The sequence below is a fragment of the Natator depressus genome, chromosome 1 (genome assembly GCF_965152275.1).
Source record: "Natator depressus isolate rNatDep1 chromosome 1, rNatDep2.hap1, whole genome shotgun sequence".
Taxonomy (NCBI): domain Eukaryota; kingdom Metazoa; phylum Chordata; order Testudines; family Cheloniidae; genus Natator; species Natator depressus.
The window spans coordinates 238,876,678-238,892,812 of record NC_134234.1 but is presented as its reverse complement, the minus strand read 5'-3'; the positions used below and the strand labels follow the sequence as shown (position 1 = coordinate 238,892,812).

General features: G+C 44.1%; 1 protein-coding gene across 1 annotated transcript in view; it reads left to right on the top strand.

The window, feature by feature from the left end:
* The window catches only part of ADIPOR2 (adiponectin receptor 2), a 67,247-nt gene that overhangs the window by 27,615 nt on the left and 23,497 nt on the right, over window positions 1-16,135 (top strand). Inside the window, exon 2 of the mRNA XM_074938877.1 lies at window positions 4,532-4,766. Coding sequence (XP_074794978.1) covers window positions 4,605-4,766 — 162 coding nt within the window. The 5' untranslated portion in view covers window positions 4,532-4,604. The remainder of the gene's footprint in view (window positions 1-4,531; window positions 4,767-16,135) is intronic.

Genomic DNA, 16,135 nt, shown 5'->3' with positions numbered 1-16,135 from the left:
CCCCCCATTGGCTGGGGCTCCTGGGCATGCCCCCTTTGCCCAGTGGCTAATCTGCCACTGGGAGTAGGGCGGGCAAGCAAGCAGGCAGCCCAGTGGCAGCAGAGAAATGCTCAAAAAATGTAGGCCTTTCCCTTGGGGAGCCAGGCCTGGTGTGGGGCGGTGGGATGGGAGCCGTTGCTGCTGGAGAGTGGCGGCTCCTCTTGGAGCTGGGTATGCGCCTAGGGCCCCCCAGTTGGCTGGGACTACTGGGTCCATCATTCTCCTCTTCCCCCCCCCCCCCCCCCGGCAAGGCTGGCTGGAGGGGTTGAGGGTGAGGTGGCCTCAATCCTTCCTGTCAGCCCCCCCCACCATCATTGCTCACCCACCCGAAGTTGGGTCCCACCCAAGTGTCCTGTCTTGGCTATGCCATTGGGCTGCCCACCCCAGAGCCAGGAGAGGACAGCCCCTCTTGGTCCAGTTCTGGGGAGGAGGCCCCACCCTCCCGGGGATCCTGCAGTTGGCTCTGAGCCCCCCAGAAATATACTGACAAACAGGGGAACTCAGAAGAGCCACATGACAGCACCAGGGGATGGTAGGGCTGATTTACGGCAAGAACCGCATCACAGCGTCGGATCCAAAGACTGGGGTAGTCAATAGCGTGGGCTTTGGATCAGACCCTTGCTTTATATTTGTGTGGCCCACAGTTGGGTTTTTTTTTCCCCTCTGTGGGTCAATGGCCCTGATAGAAAAAAGGTTCCCCACCACTGCTCTAGGGGTTCTCAACTACTCATAGTGTAGACCATAACTTAATAAAACTCATTTGTCCTTCCTATTCATGACTGTAGCCCACTTTTTCCCATTTGTGATCAAATATTCATGTGGCAACTAGCAATTACTCACATGGAGAAGTCCTGTTAGGAAAGTGAATTTTTAGCTGTCTCTATTGCAATAGATTTTAGTCAGTCTGTTTTTAATCTAATCAGTTTGTTTTTGCTCTTCCTTTCTCTGTTCTGTTTCTTACCTACAAAAGGGTAATAAGCACCATATAACCAACTCTACGAAGATAAGAGTATGGGAACCTCTTATACCTAATCTTTTGAAACTTTATTGTGAACATAAAATCATAGAAATGTAGGACTGAAAGGGACTTCAAGAGGGTCATCTAGTCCATTCCCCTGTGCTGAGGCAGGATTGAGTATACAGAGACCATCCCTGACAAGTGTTTGTCTAACTTGCTCTTAAATCTCCAAATATTCTACAGTCTCCCTAAGAAACATGTTCCAGTGCTGCTATCCTTTATATTTAGAAACTTTTTTCCAAATATCTAACCTAAATTTCCCTTACTGCAAACTAAAGCTGATTACTTCTTATCCTACCCTTGGTGAACATATAAAGAGGACAGTGATTAATTCTTTTATGTTCCTTCAGTCTTCACTTCTTTACACTAAACATCTCCAGTTCTTTCAACCTTTCCTCATATATCATATTTTCTAAACCTCTCCATTTTTGTTTCTGTCCTCTGGACTCTCCAGTTTGTTCTAATTCTTCTTAAAGCCTGGTGCCCAAAACTGGACACAGTACTCCAGCTGAGGCCTCACCAGTGCTGAGTAGAACAGAACAGTTTCCTCCCATTTCTTACATATGACACTCCATATTAATACATCCCAGAATGAAACTTGACTTTTTTGTGGCAGCATCACTCTGACTTCTTCAGTTTGTGATCTCCCATAAGCCCTGATCCATTTCAGCAGTATACTGGCTTGCCAGTAATTCCCCGTTTTGTAGTTGTGCATTTTGTTTTTCCCCTTCCTAAGTGTAGTACTTTGCATTGTTTTTAACTGACTTGCATCTTGCTGATTTTAGACCGGTTTTCCGATTTGTCAAGGTAATTTTGAATTCTAATCCAATCCTCCAAAGTGCTTGCAAACCTTTTCACTTTGGTGTCAACTGCAGATTTTATAAGTGTACTCTATAACATCATTCAATTCCTTAATGCAGGGGTGTGCAAACTGCGGCCCAGAGGCCGGATCTGGCCTGCCAGCCATTTTAAGCTGGCCCTTGAGCTCCCGCTGGGGAGTGGGGTCTGGGGCTTGCCCTGCTCCAGCACTCCGGCATTTCAGCTGGGGAGCAGGGTCGGGGGGCCGCTCCATGTGGCTCCTGGAAGCCGCGGCATGGCCCCCATCCGGCTCCTGCGTGCTCCAATGCACAGGAGTGGGAGAAGGGATATGCTGCTGCTTCCCGGAGCCGCTTGAGGTAATCACCACCCGGAGCCTGCACCCCTGAGTCTCTCCTCATGCCCCAGCCCTGATCCCACTCCCACCCTCCAAATCCCTCTATCTCAGTCCAGAGCACCCTCCTGCACCCCAAATCCCTCATCTCCAGCCTCACCCCGGAGCCTGTACCCCAGCTGGAGCCTGTACCCCAACCCCTGCCCCAGCCCTGATCCCCCCTCATGCCCTCTGAACCCTTCGGTCCCAGCCCAGAGCACCCTCCTATTCTCCAAATTCCTCATCCCCAACCCCATTCCGGAGTCTGCACCCCCAACCAGAGCCCTCACCCCATCCCACACCCCAACCCCAATTTTGTGAGCATTCATGGCCTGCCATACAATTTCTATTCCCAGATGTGGCCCTCGGGCCAAAAAGTTTGCCCACCCCTGCCTTAATGCAAACTTTGGGTAGTACCGGACCCACGACAGACCTTTGAAAGACATCACTTGATGTGTCCTTGTAGTTTGACAGCAAAACACCATTGTTAAATACTCTTAAAATATAGTTTTTCAACCAGTTGTGCACTCACTTTATGGTAATTTAATCTAGACCCCATTTTCCTAGCTTGTTCAGGCAATCTTTTGATTCTGTCATTTCCTAACACACCTGTGTCTTTGCAACCTTAAGGTTGTTTATGTAGTTGTTTTTGCTTGTAACTTACAAGCTAATGTAGAATGCAGTATTATAGCAGTGTTGATCCCAGGATATTAGAGACACAAGGTGGGTGAGGTAATGTCTTTTATTGGACAACTTCTGTCTAACCAATTGATTCTTACTGTGGGCATGTCTACACTTACCAGTAGATCGGCACTGCTGCAATCAATGCAGAGAGTGTTGATTTAGCAGGTCTGGTGAAGATTTGTGCATTCCACCTCCCTGAGAAACATAAGGAAAGTCAACGGGAGACACTCTCCCGTCGACACAGTGCAGTGTAGCCACCGCGGTAAGTGGATCTAACTACGTTTGACTTCAGTTACGTTATTCACGTAACTGAAGTTGTGTAAGTTAGATTGATTTACCATGGTAGGGTAGACCAGCCCTATATCTGCTTGTGATTTGTAACTGTGTGTTTAAGTGCTTAGATGCTACTGTAGTGATTAGTAGTAGATATATACCTTCAATAGATTGTCTTGCGTAAAATGAAGATCTCTCTCCCCCCCCGCCCCACTCATGGATCTCAGAATTATTTAAATGTTAATGTCTTCTAGCATTCCTAACTGACCAATCACTGATTATGCTCCTTCCTGTTGCATTGGATCTTGAAGTGTCTAGCACAAAGCTGGTGTTGTAGAAGATGAGCAACTACTACCAGATAATACTCCCAGAATGAGGGAAGGCTAGGAGTCAGTTAATTAGAATCAAGAAATTTCCCACTACTTTAACACCATGAATGCGAGTTTCCCAAAATTTATTTGCAACAGCACATGAGTGTCAATTCACTTCAGGAATGGTTCTTAACAATCTTGAGGGGATAGAAAATGAGTCTTGGGGACCAGAAAGGAGCAACGACTCAGTCTTAGATTGGCTATGACAGAAGACATGCCACTTACTAGATTCTTTTTTGAAGATGTAGCCCACTCTTGCTCTAGTACTGGTACAGTTCCATTGATGGTAGTAACTGTGGGTGTGCTACTGTAAATATGGCAGCAGGCACTCATACCATTGTTTTTGTCTAACAGGTCTATAGGACGTGGTGGTAAAAACACCACTGGCTGCCTTAAACCCTAATGGAAAGACAATTACTACTACTGGCTTAAGAAAGGGAGTGCTACTGTAAGAGAGGGAGATTTCCCAAGAAGTCTAATGTAAACAGGAGCTGGCACTCCGTCTTGTAATGCAGACTGCCATGTGCCAAGGAATACTCTAAAGATTATAGTGTATCTTTGATGGTTGTTTAGTGTCTGTCTGAAAGTACAGATTTAGCTAGAAAGAATTTCCATAGTATCCATGTTGAGAATTTGTTTCAAAAACAGAAATCTTTATTAAACACATCTAGTTGTGAATTGACTGACTGTCATATCAGGGAACATAATAGCTAGTGCTTTTGATGGGAACATTCCTTCTGCCTCCTTTAAAGGAAACCAGAGCAAGGAAAATGGTTAAGAATTACTGGTCATATGAGTAGAAATGGAAGTCTCATCTAATAAGAGGTGCCACAGATAGTCCTGTAAGAGCATGGGTACCAACTAGATAAATCTCCTTGCATATAAGTGTGTCATATGCCTAACCAACTTTCTAGAATCTTTCAGACTTCAGCTATGTAAACTCTGTTTGCTTTATAGGGACAACACATTGTCTTCAAAACCCATCCCACAAGAGGGAGCAGAACCTCTCTGAGAAGGGCCCCAGTGTCTCATGAATGAACCAACGGATCTCGATAACACTGTTATTCCAGAGCCAGTCCTACGGCTCAGGAAAGGACACATGCCTGACAGTGCAGGACAGTTAAGCTATGATGATGACCACTCTGAGGGGCTCCTCTTAGAGGAGCCAGCTTTATCCTTGGACCTGCAAAAGGTAAGTTGGGTACCTTGAAACTCTGCGAATGACTCTGGATAAATGAGGCTTGACTCTTAGATGCTGCATAATTGTTTTGGAATGTGTGAATTAAGGGCCAGATTTTTATAAGGTATTTAGGCCCTTTATAAATGGGATTGAAATTATGAGATTTAGGCACCAAGGTGCTTTTGAAAATCCCACTAGGTGCCTAAATACTTTTTAAAAATCTGGCCCTAAGAGCCTATAATCTTTGTTTTTTTTAAAAAGGTTTATACTTCATTATATGAGTACAGACTATCTGAAATATGTAGTATACATGGGAAAGGAGGTGTGAGTGGGAAACAAAGGCAGTATGCTCTAAAAACAAACATATATGCAAACTTCCTGCCCATCAAATATGTGGGACTAAGCTATATGCTTGGTCAACTGAATTGGTTCATGTTGGATGAGTGTCTTCATCATAAGCTAAAGATTCTGTAATGGCCAGGAAGAAATATAACTGCAGCTCCTTTCTGTGCTTTAACAGCTCTATGACTGCGAGGACTCCTGCTACTCTGTTGTCCTTGGAAGATGGGGACCACTTGGATAGTATTGTATAGAAAAATCAGCGTGGCACTGTGCCTTGCTGATGCCTGTAAACAGAAACGCTCTGGTTTGAGATGGGTGTGTACAGAGGCATCATTCAGTCTGCTGCTAGGCTACAAATTGGCTGTTAGTACAGACTTAACTGAAGAGGCTTACCGAATTCAGCTTAAAATATCCCTGCAACAAGGGTGAAAAACAGCCAGTGCTCATTGCCCTTCTAAAGGATTGCAAATAAGCAAAGTCTGTTCACTATACAGAATTCTTTTAGCAATTATATACTTTCCTAGAAAATATTTTGGGTATCACATGAGAACTTTTAGGACTCTGGTTCTATAATATAATAATCTGCCGGCTTGCCATTGTGTAGGTGGTCCTATAGACATCTGTTTGTCTTTACGCAGATGAAAGGTTGTGGGGGGAGGGAAGTAGACTTACCTCCCCAGCGTCAGCCAATGTCTAGTGTAAATGTTGCAGTGGTTACTGGTGGCATGTAGACTGATTTTTAGTGTTTAATTATTAGGGCTTCAGATTTGTCACAGCATTTTTATCAAAAATCATGGTGCAGTCACAGTAATTTTAGAAATGTCATAGGTTTAATGTGACTGCTCCATAATTGTTGATTTTAAAAAACAAACCAAACAAAAAACCACAACCCAACAAATAAAATTCAGCTTTACCTCTTGAAAATCATAGCAGGCCAGCATTGGCTTCTTTTCCCCACCAAGGAGGCACCAACCATCTGTAGCAGCACCCTTCATCCAGGCACTGCAGTCCTAATCCCAATCCAGGAGAAAAGGATGGTGTATGGGGGCTTGTGAGTGAGCTTGCCCCACACTTACCCAGCAATGGCAATTCCTGTCCTGCAGGGTTGGGCCTGAGGGTTGAGCGCTAGCCTGACCCCCCACTCGCCTCAGGCATGGGCAGCGGCAGCAGTCTCCTCAGAAGGCAGTTGGGCCAAACCTGAGCAATGCTGCTACCCCATGTTCCAGGAAAATAGTGGCTATCTTACAGGCGGGGAACTGAATCACTGTAGGTTAAGTGAGTTGCCAAAATATCTTAAGTTGTTAGAATAAAATCATATAAAACCCACCATTCTTTACAGTGGGGAAAACATCTATTTAGCTTTATATAAGCTTAATTTGAGCTTTCTTGGCTCAGCAGCACATATAATTTTCTCTCTTTTTAATGAGGTACTGCACAAACCTACGACCCTATATAAATGTGCTTTCTTCGAGGGTCCTCTGTATATTCCCACTCATGGGATGTGCTGTCTGATACAGTTCAGATGATGGACTCTTCTCATATTATAGCCTATTAGAGGACTCAGGTGCCCTTCTTACCCCTCCCTGTTGCATTCTTGGAAAGTTTTTTGAAGGAGAGTGTGTAAAAGGCACCATCTACCATGTTAATTCCATTCAGCTACAGCAGCAGACGGATATGAAGAGGTTCACCTCTATCAGACCCGTGTCTCTATAGAAATCTTTGCCTTACCAAGTATTCTTAATGTTTTAGTGTTGGTTCCGATTTAGTTTTTTCTAAATCTTATTTTTAGCTTTGTGTATTTAGTTCAGGTTTTGGTTCCAACTACTGGATTCATGGCAGATTCAAAAGCTAAAATATCTGACTTCACTAAATGAGCCTCTTGTCCAGTAGTCTTCCTAACATTCGGGGCCCGTTACAAGGTGCTCTATCTGCAGCGCTCTTACCCCAAGGGCTTGCAAGGAGCCAGAACAGGATGCAAGTCTTGCAGGGAGCTCTGGCCACAAAACTTCCCATATCTAATGCATCTAAGGGGTTTGTATGTGAGGAAAAAGTCTATAGTTAGTGCCTAGTACTTCAGGGATAGAAGATGAAGAGCACTGTACAAAAAGTTCCAATTTCTTCCCCTGGATCAGGGTCCAAGAGTGAGGTACAGTTGGTTCGAGACTATTCGTGTCTGCCTCTGAATTTAGAGCCGAAGTGCAGGGATCCATTTACTTAGTTTCCATGTTTCCCTCTTGTTAGCAGGGCCAACTTACATTTTATAATGACAGACACATGAATTCTGGAGACCATAAAAGATGGTTATGCCACTCAGTTTGATTCCCTTCTGCAACCCCTCCTTCCATCCCTATTCTGGAACCTGTATCTAAAAGAAGTGTACTTCCATATCTTTCACCAGGCACACAAATATCTTTTTTTCTGGTTGGGCAAGATCACTTCACTTAAGTACAAATTTTTATCTCTTGGTTTATCTGCTGCCTTCTGGGTATTTACGAAGTACCAGTCAGCAGTTGCCACTCATTAAGACAGCAGGATATATTTATTAATCCTTATTTAAATCTCATCAGAAACCCTTTCCAAGGACATAGTTGACAGATGTGCCTTTTGAAGAAATTTAGTACTTTAAGACAGGGGCAGGCAAACTTTTTTTTTTTTTTTTTGGCCTGAGGGCCGCATCGGGTTTCAGAAATTGTATGGAGGGCCAGTTAGGGGAGGCTGTGCCTCCCCAAACAGCCAGGCATGGCCCGGCCCCATCCAACCCCCCTCCCCTTCCTGACTGCCCCCTAGGGACTCCTGCCCCATCCAACCACACACACACACACACACCTCCCCGCTCTCCCCCGGCTCGCTGCCTGGAGCACTGGTGGCTGGCAGCGCGGCTGCACCAGGACAGGCAGCCGCGCAGCACAGAGCACGAGATCAGGCTGGGCTCTGCTGCCTAGAGCATTGCGCCGCGCGGTGGTGTGGCGGCGGGGGTGACGGCCTCCCAGGCCAGGAGCTCAAGGGCCGGGCAGGATGGTCCCATGGGCCGTAGCTTGCCCACCTCTGATTTAAGATAATCAAGAGATCTCTATTGCTACATATGCAAAGGATTCCCTTTATAGGAGCAGTTCTTTATTCTCCAGAAGGCAGAGCCTTTCTTCCAGGAAGATTTCTGAAGCTTGGCTCTGCCATAACACTGCTTTGTCAAAATCCCACTTAAAAATTCTTTCTAGGTCTCACATGCCTCATGGCTTCATTCACATTATACTCTGCTTAGGCTGAAGAGTCTGCAGTATTGTCTGGCATTTAATTACAAACCAAATACAGACAGTACGTTTGCATAGCTGACCATCTCAAGAAAGATATTTCTATGCTTGACGTGGTTAGCATTCTGAGGGGTACCTTTCAACTCTCCATCAGAAACAATCACTTTGGGCACCTCCAATGTGGATGGGGAGTGTATTTCAACAGACTAATTCACTGTAATTCTCAAGGGGGAAAAAAAACTATATAAATATCACAGGGCAAGAACAAGGTGTAGTATAAGTTGTTGGACAATATGACAGTGATGGATTACATCAGGAAACGGAGGGATTTGCACTTCCCGACTTGCAAAGAGGCAGTTGTGCTGTGGGATTGGGTGTTAACATTTATCCTTCTTGCCCTACATCTAGCATGTAAGGACAACAGCTTGGCAGATCAACTGAGGACAGTGATAATGGAACTTCACAAATAGTCATTAAAGAAATAGGTGATGAGACCTTCAACCTGGGAGCGGTACCAGAACACAGATTTATTTCTGACTAGACGTAGTTGCACAAGTTCTGCTCAGAACAGGACAAAACAGTTTGTCCATATAACATGCCTTTTCCTAGACTGGGGTGGGCAAATTTTTTGACCAAGGGCCACATCGAGGAATAGAAATTGCATGGCGGGCCATGAATGCTCACAAAATTGGGGTGAGGGCTCTGGTTGGGGGTGTGGGCTTTGGGGTGGGGCTGGGGATGAGGAGTCTAGGGTGTAGAAGGGTGCTCTGGGCTGGAACCAAGGGATTCAGAGGGGGATCAGGGCTGCGGCAGAGGTGCAGGAAGGGGTGGAGGTTACAGCTGGGGGTGCAGGCTCTGGGGTACAGGAGGGTGCTCCGTGTTGGGATCAAGGGGTTTGGAGAGCAGGAGGGGGATCAGGGCAGGGGGTTGGGGCATGGGGAGAGGCTCAGGGTTGCAGGCTCCAAGCAGTGCTTACCTCAAGAGGCTCCCGGAAGCAGTGGCATGTCCCTGCTCTGCCTCCTACACGAGGAGCGGCCCCCGGTCCTTGGAGCGGGGCCATGCTGCGGCTTCAGAGAGCTGCATGGTGCAGTCACCGACCTGGCACCCCGGAGCGGGGCCGAGCTGTGTCGTGTGGCCGGCAGGCCTTAGTTTGCCCATCCCTGTCCTAGACTGTAGAAAGTCTTCTCTTCCTTTTCCACCCTTCCCTCTCATCCAGGAAGTGATAAAGAATAAAACAAAAGGAGCCAGAATAGTTTTGGTTTCCCTAGCACCCGGAAGGCAACAGTGTTTCTTTGATCTTCTTCACCTATTTAAGGGAGATCTGTGTCCCCAGATTTAACTTGACGGGAGGGCAGAATTAATTACCTGGATGCTCTTGCTGAACTCGCCATTCTGCAAGGGGACAACATACCACCAAGAAACTGTAACTCTACGTTAATATAGTTTTTTTGTCATTGAATACAGTAAAAGTTTGTCATCTAGGATTTGTCAGTTTACTGTACACAATAGCTCTATGAAACTTCATTTTGACTTTAGAGATAACTGGCTTGTCCATTCCAAAAGCACAGATTCTTCTCACTTGAGCTTGAGAACAGCTTTTAACTATCAAAAGTGTGGTGCTTAGACACTGCCAAATTACTCCATCCAGTAGAGATAAGTTACCCATGCACACTAGCCAAGTATAGTACTTTTACCAAGCCATTTTATAAGCCTGTTAATAGAGTAGGATTGGTAGTCTGCCATCATATGCCCATCTTGCTCTCTTAAGGCAGTTGCTTGCTCCTTGTGCCTCGGTACATACTCCTTGATTATGTGTTGGAGGATTAAGATAAAGTGCAGTAAGACCGTTTTGTAACTGACTTAGAGGGTCCATGTGAGTTTAGTGCTCTTTAACTTCACACCTTTAATTTGTCTAACTTTTCTGAATGTCCTCATGTAGACATGCCCTAATAATACTCTTGCTGTTTACACACTCTTCTGTTGGGCTCCACAGACATTAGGCATAGCTACAGAATAAACTTCTTTCTTGAGTGTCCTCTGCATATTTCTTCTCCTGGGATATGTGGTGACTGGTGCTGTTGAATGATGCAACCTTTTACTGGCAGTGTCTGTTAAAGCGCTCATTCACCCCCTCCGTATAAAAGGGGGAGTGGCAGTGGTTGCTGCCTCAGCCCCTTCCAGCTGCTGATCACAGATGGATGTGAGCCTTCTTTGGATTCAAGATCTTTAGCAGTTAACAGTTAGTATCACATGATGGCGGATCCAAAGATATGTCCTGTGCTCTACAGTTTTCATGGCATCAGATTTCTGTTCTTGGTACCTAAAGTGCCTAGAAGAAGGTTACTCCCCTTTCTCATTGCGCTATCTGTGGGACTTCCACGTCATGAGCTAGAAAGGAGAGGCAGAACAGACTCCAGGCTCTTCTACTACAAAAAGTCTTGTCAATTAAAACTACCAGGTCTGAGGTTTCTAAGGCTCCTGAAAAGAGAGATAAGAGGCCTGTATTGGCTCTGGGATCTTTGGCTTGAAGGGAGCCTTCTATTTCCAAACCATCAGCCTTGGCACTGAGCTCTAGATCCAAAAACACGAAGCATTTGGTAGCAAAACTCTTGGGCCCAGTTCCAAGAAGGGTACTGTCTGTAACTGAAATAGGTTTGAACAATAGACCACTATGCCTGAGGCCTCTGTAGAATTGGGAACCTTTGGTTCTGAAGGAAAAAAAAAAAAGTCGAAGAGTAAACATCTTTTGGTGTCTGGCACTTTTCCGGATTCAAATTGTGAGTATGTGGATACGTTACACTAGAGGTTGAGATATAAAAGAGCATAATTGGATCATCTTCAGTTGGTTCCTCAGGAATCTGAGTATTCCAGCAGCACTGATATACTCTCTTGTTGGTTACCACGTAGGTACAAGTGGAACTGTATCCCTAGGATCCTCTCCATCCTTCGCAAAGACCAGGGGAAAAAAGTCATTTAGATAAGAATCTGATATGTCTCTTTCTCATAAGAGACACAAAACTGATTCCTTACCATGTGAGTCATCAGTTGTTACCTCCATCTCCCAGGACCCCATCTGGGTCAACCAGGAGAACTTTATCATTTCTGTGGCTGTTGTAGATCCCTACGTCAGTGGTATCCCCAATTTCCTTGTCAGATCTGGGTTCAGCTTCGTATTCAGAGGAAGATACAACCATTTAGCCAGAGCCTCAGCATTCATTTGAGACAGACTACTGTAAATATATATGTACCCTTCTCACTGTGATACTGGACTGGGCAGATTGGCTTGAGTGACAAGTGCCTTCCTTACTGCACCTCGAGTCTTTACAAAATCCCGATCTGTAGTGGCAGCTTTTCTTAGATGACAAGGGATTTTTTTTGTTTTTTTCTTTGTTTTAGATTATTGGCTCCTAAAAGCATCTTTTGAATGCTGTGTTGCAAAAGCTGGGATTTTTGATTAAACAAAAAGAAATACATGTTGTTGGTTCCATCATAAAATATCCTTTTCACAAGAGCGCTACTTGACACTTGAATGGCAAGGGCTTACCTCGCAGAGGACAAATTCCTGAAACTGAAATCTACCATTCAGGCTCTACTTCTGAGTCCGTCTCGGAAAGCAAGGTTCTTCCTCTCCTTACTGGGTCTTATTACATCAACAACATGAGGGGCTCATCCTCTGTCTTGGATGAAATGAGACACATCACTGGTTGGCAAGAAACTTCAGACCTGCAGAATGCAACATGAATCTAATACTTATCATTCTAAAGAGAATCCAGAAAACTTCTATGGACTGGAAGCATGTACTGAGAGGGAGTGCTGTTCAACCATTCCTCTCCTTCTGCAATAACTATAGCAGGCATCTCGAAAACAGGCTGGGGTGCATACCTCACGAACTTTATTTCCAAGAGGTCCGTGGAATAAGCAAGAGTGTCCTCTTCATATCAATGTTCTGGAGTTGAGAGAAATTCCTTTGGCATTCAGATAATTCTTCTGTAGGTGCAAGGATCTCTGCTTGAAGCAGGCAGACAATATGATAGCAATGTATTATGTAAACAAACAAGCCCTCACAGCTTTGCAAGGGGGCAGTGAAGCTTTGGGATTGGTGTATACTTTGATATTTATTCATAGCTCTGCATGTGGAAGGGTGTCTCACTGGGTTAGTGGACCAGTTAAGCAAAGAAAAGACTATTTCCAGCTGCACAAATGGTCCTTGAAGGAGTGTTTTGATCCTGCACATTTCTGCTCTTTGGGGTACTCCTAATAGAGACCTATTTGCCATAAGATTCAATACATATATCAATACTGTTCAGGAGCAGGAACGAACACTGCCTCTTTAATAGAGGCATTCTTTGTTAATTGGGATACAGAGCTGATGCATGCTTTCCCACCATTCTCTAATGTTGAAGGTTGTGAAGAAGATCAGACAGGACTCGGCAAGATGACTTATCTCCTCAGCATGGCTGAGATAGCAGTGATACACGGACTTGCCCCTTCTTTCCAAAGGGAATTACAGACACTTATCTGTGTCACCACATGTTCTCTCACAGCAGCAAGTGAAAGTGTACCATCCAGATCAACTTTTTTGTTGCATCTGACTCTGTGGACAATAGGACTCAGTTAGAGATACCTTTCTCTGTAGACTTACAACATGTTTTACTTCACACTAAAAGACAATCAACTGGGAAATATAACCATTTTAAAATGGGAAAGGTTTCCGCTGAGAAGTATCTGAGAAGGGTATTGATCTTATGTCACTTCCTTTTTAGTCCATATTAAAGTATTTGTTTTTAAAGAATAATCATTTATCTATTGCACCAGTCAAGGTATATTTAACCTCAATAGTGGCTTTTCATATACCAATAGATACTAATTCTATATTTTTGTCATGATATTAAGAAGTTTCTGAAAGATTTATTAAATCTTTATCCCTGGGTGAGAGCTTATCCTCTCATGGAAATTAAACTTAGTGCTAACACAGCTTATGGTTCCATCCTTTGAACCTTTATCTTGTTCTCTATTTTTAATATGGCAACTAAAATTACGTTTATTATAGCAACAACTTCAGCCCGGAGAGTTAGTGAACTTAATGGCTGACCATTTACAATGTTTCATAAAGATAAAGTAGTTCTTAGTTCTCACTCAATTTATACCAAAAGTAATTTTGGATTTCCATGTCAGTCAATCCATTACTTTAACAGTGGTTCCACCGCGGCGCGCGCCCCCCCCCCCCCTTCACATAAAAAGTGAGGTAAAGTTACATTGCTTGGTTGCTAAAGGAGTGTTAGCTTTCTATTTAAATAGGACCAAGGATTTTAGAACTTAACATAAACTGTTTGTTTCATATGCCTCATGATCTTCCCCCTGCTCTGCTGAGGGCACGCTTTGCTGGAGTAGTGGCTGGCTGCTTCTACAGCATGTTTGTGGCATGACCCACTGATGGAAGTTTGTAAAGTGGCCACGTGTAGTTCAGTACCTGTATTTACTAAGCATTACATGTTTAGATATCACAACTAAAGAGGATGCTCAGTTTGGTACATCAGTTCTTTATTTAATTAGAACTCCTTGCCATCCATCTTTTTTCCCCCTATATATACTGTTGATTAAACTGTCCCAAGAGTGTGACTGTGCAGAGGACACGGAAAGAAATGAAGCTTACTTGTAACCAAGGTTCTTCAAGATGAACTCTGCATATTCACATTCCTCGTCCTCCTTCCCCTCTTTTGCAGAGCCCTAGTTTATTCCTGGGCTTGCATTAGCAGTGGAAGGAACTGATTTAGCAACTGCTGCCAGTGCCGTAATCAAGCATTTTAGCGCCCGGGGTGAGGAAACATATATGCGCCCCCTAATGGTTTTTTCATCATTTTTTCCACCCCTGCGGCTTTGCACCTTGGGCAGCTGCCCTGCTTGCTCTGCCCTGGTTACAGTCCAGACTGCTGCCACATCCCCTCTTATATCCCTGTCCTCAGAACATATGTGAAAGCTGAGGAGAGGGACTGGGAGAGGATGCATGAACACTCAAATAGGCACTGCTAGTAGGAAGCTGCACTGTCAGTGTATCCAAGTGTGTGAATCTCTTATAGGTAAGTAACCTTCATTTATTGCTGCAGTTGTGTGTGAACCTGTATTGTTTGTTCACTTTTGTCCTTCTCGTCCACACTCTATTATCCACACTCATTGCTCAGACTGCTGGTCTGCTTCTCTAAACTCTCCCTGCACCTGATGAGCATGCATGCACACTTGCCACCTCACCCCTAGATGGAAATGATTCTGTCTAAACACCAGGACTGGTAGTACTCGGTCCTGATATAATTGTGTTTTTAAATGGTCTATCTAGGGAACTACTAGTTAGAAATGCACACTTCATACTGTTGGAAAGCTAGGATTATTTCTCCCAAATCATCACACACTCGTTCTTGTGACATAGCATCCATTTCTTGCCCTGGAAGTACAGTATACTAAACCTCTTAGAAGTACAACATCCTGACTTTAAAAAGAAACCCAGGAGATTTTTCCTAAGGATTCTAATCTTTTAGTATTAAACTTGTTTTTTGTACCCCCAAGGCCTCTGCAGCTAACACTAAGACACCTGGCTTTACAAGTAAGAGACTATAAAAAGTACAAATAAGAGTATTAAACTTCACATTTTCTGCAAAATTGACAATGTTAATGCATGATGGTTTAAAAGATTAATGGCAACCTACCTAACATGCTTATGAATCATACCAATAATACTTATTCTACAACACACCATGTATTAGGGATGTGTCCAATTTTTGTACTAAATACAAGAATTGATACATGTTCATGTTAAACAGTATTATAACCTTATTTGGATTTTTTATACCTGAAGCTGCAATTAGTCCTCCATCTACCCCATAGCTTCTTCATTAATTATAGCAGTTGAGGACGCATGTGCATTCATGAAATGCTTCCCCTTTCAAAGAACATTCATCTCCCCTAACCCCATGTAGCCTGCTGTAGCATTGTGGCAATATGCAGTTGCACTCTCCACCTTTGTACTTTTTCTGTCTGCTTATGTGAAGTAGTGACCTGATATCTAAATCTTGTGGACGGTTAGTGACACTGAAGATGATAGTTCAGTTGTGGGAGTGGGACTGAGCAAATCAAGGCTTTTCTTGAAGTCTCTCCCTCTTCTTCCTTCTTGCAATTTACCTTCTCTGTGGTTTTAGATCTGTGTGTAATGTGTTGGTAAAGCATTCTTCAGCAGGTGCTTCCTTCCTCCATCCCATGCTGGTTCGCCTGGCTTCTGTGACAGTCTTCTCTCCCCCCGCCCCCCTTCCTTTTTAGTTTCTGTATAATCTGGATTGTTTTTGTTCCCCTGCTGTACTTCAGGCAGAGAGATCTCCTAAAGAAGTGCCTCTTACTGTGGCTTTGTTGAACCAATACAATCAAATGCATGTGACTTTTTTATAACCTGATGAATGGGCTTTTTATACAGCCCTAAAAACCTGTGCTTGACTCTTTCTGCTTTTGTATTTTAATTCTCCATTGACAGAAAGTGAACAAAAGAACTATTTTCTTCCAACCACCACAGTCTTTTGTACTGCTGAGTGATGTTTTCTTTCTTGTGGCTGAGCGGTACTGTGTAGTTGTAATGTGCGGCATAGAAGTGGCTCAGTGAAATGGGGACCCATTGCTCTGAAAGATTTGATAGCCTGTGATGGGGAAAATAATGCACTAGCACTTACTTCTGTAAGTGGGTAGAAGGAGTCCTGGAGGATGTCCAGATGGAGCATGTCTCAAAAACTGGGGCTGTTACTTCTCAATGCAACT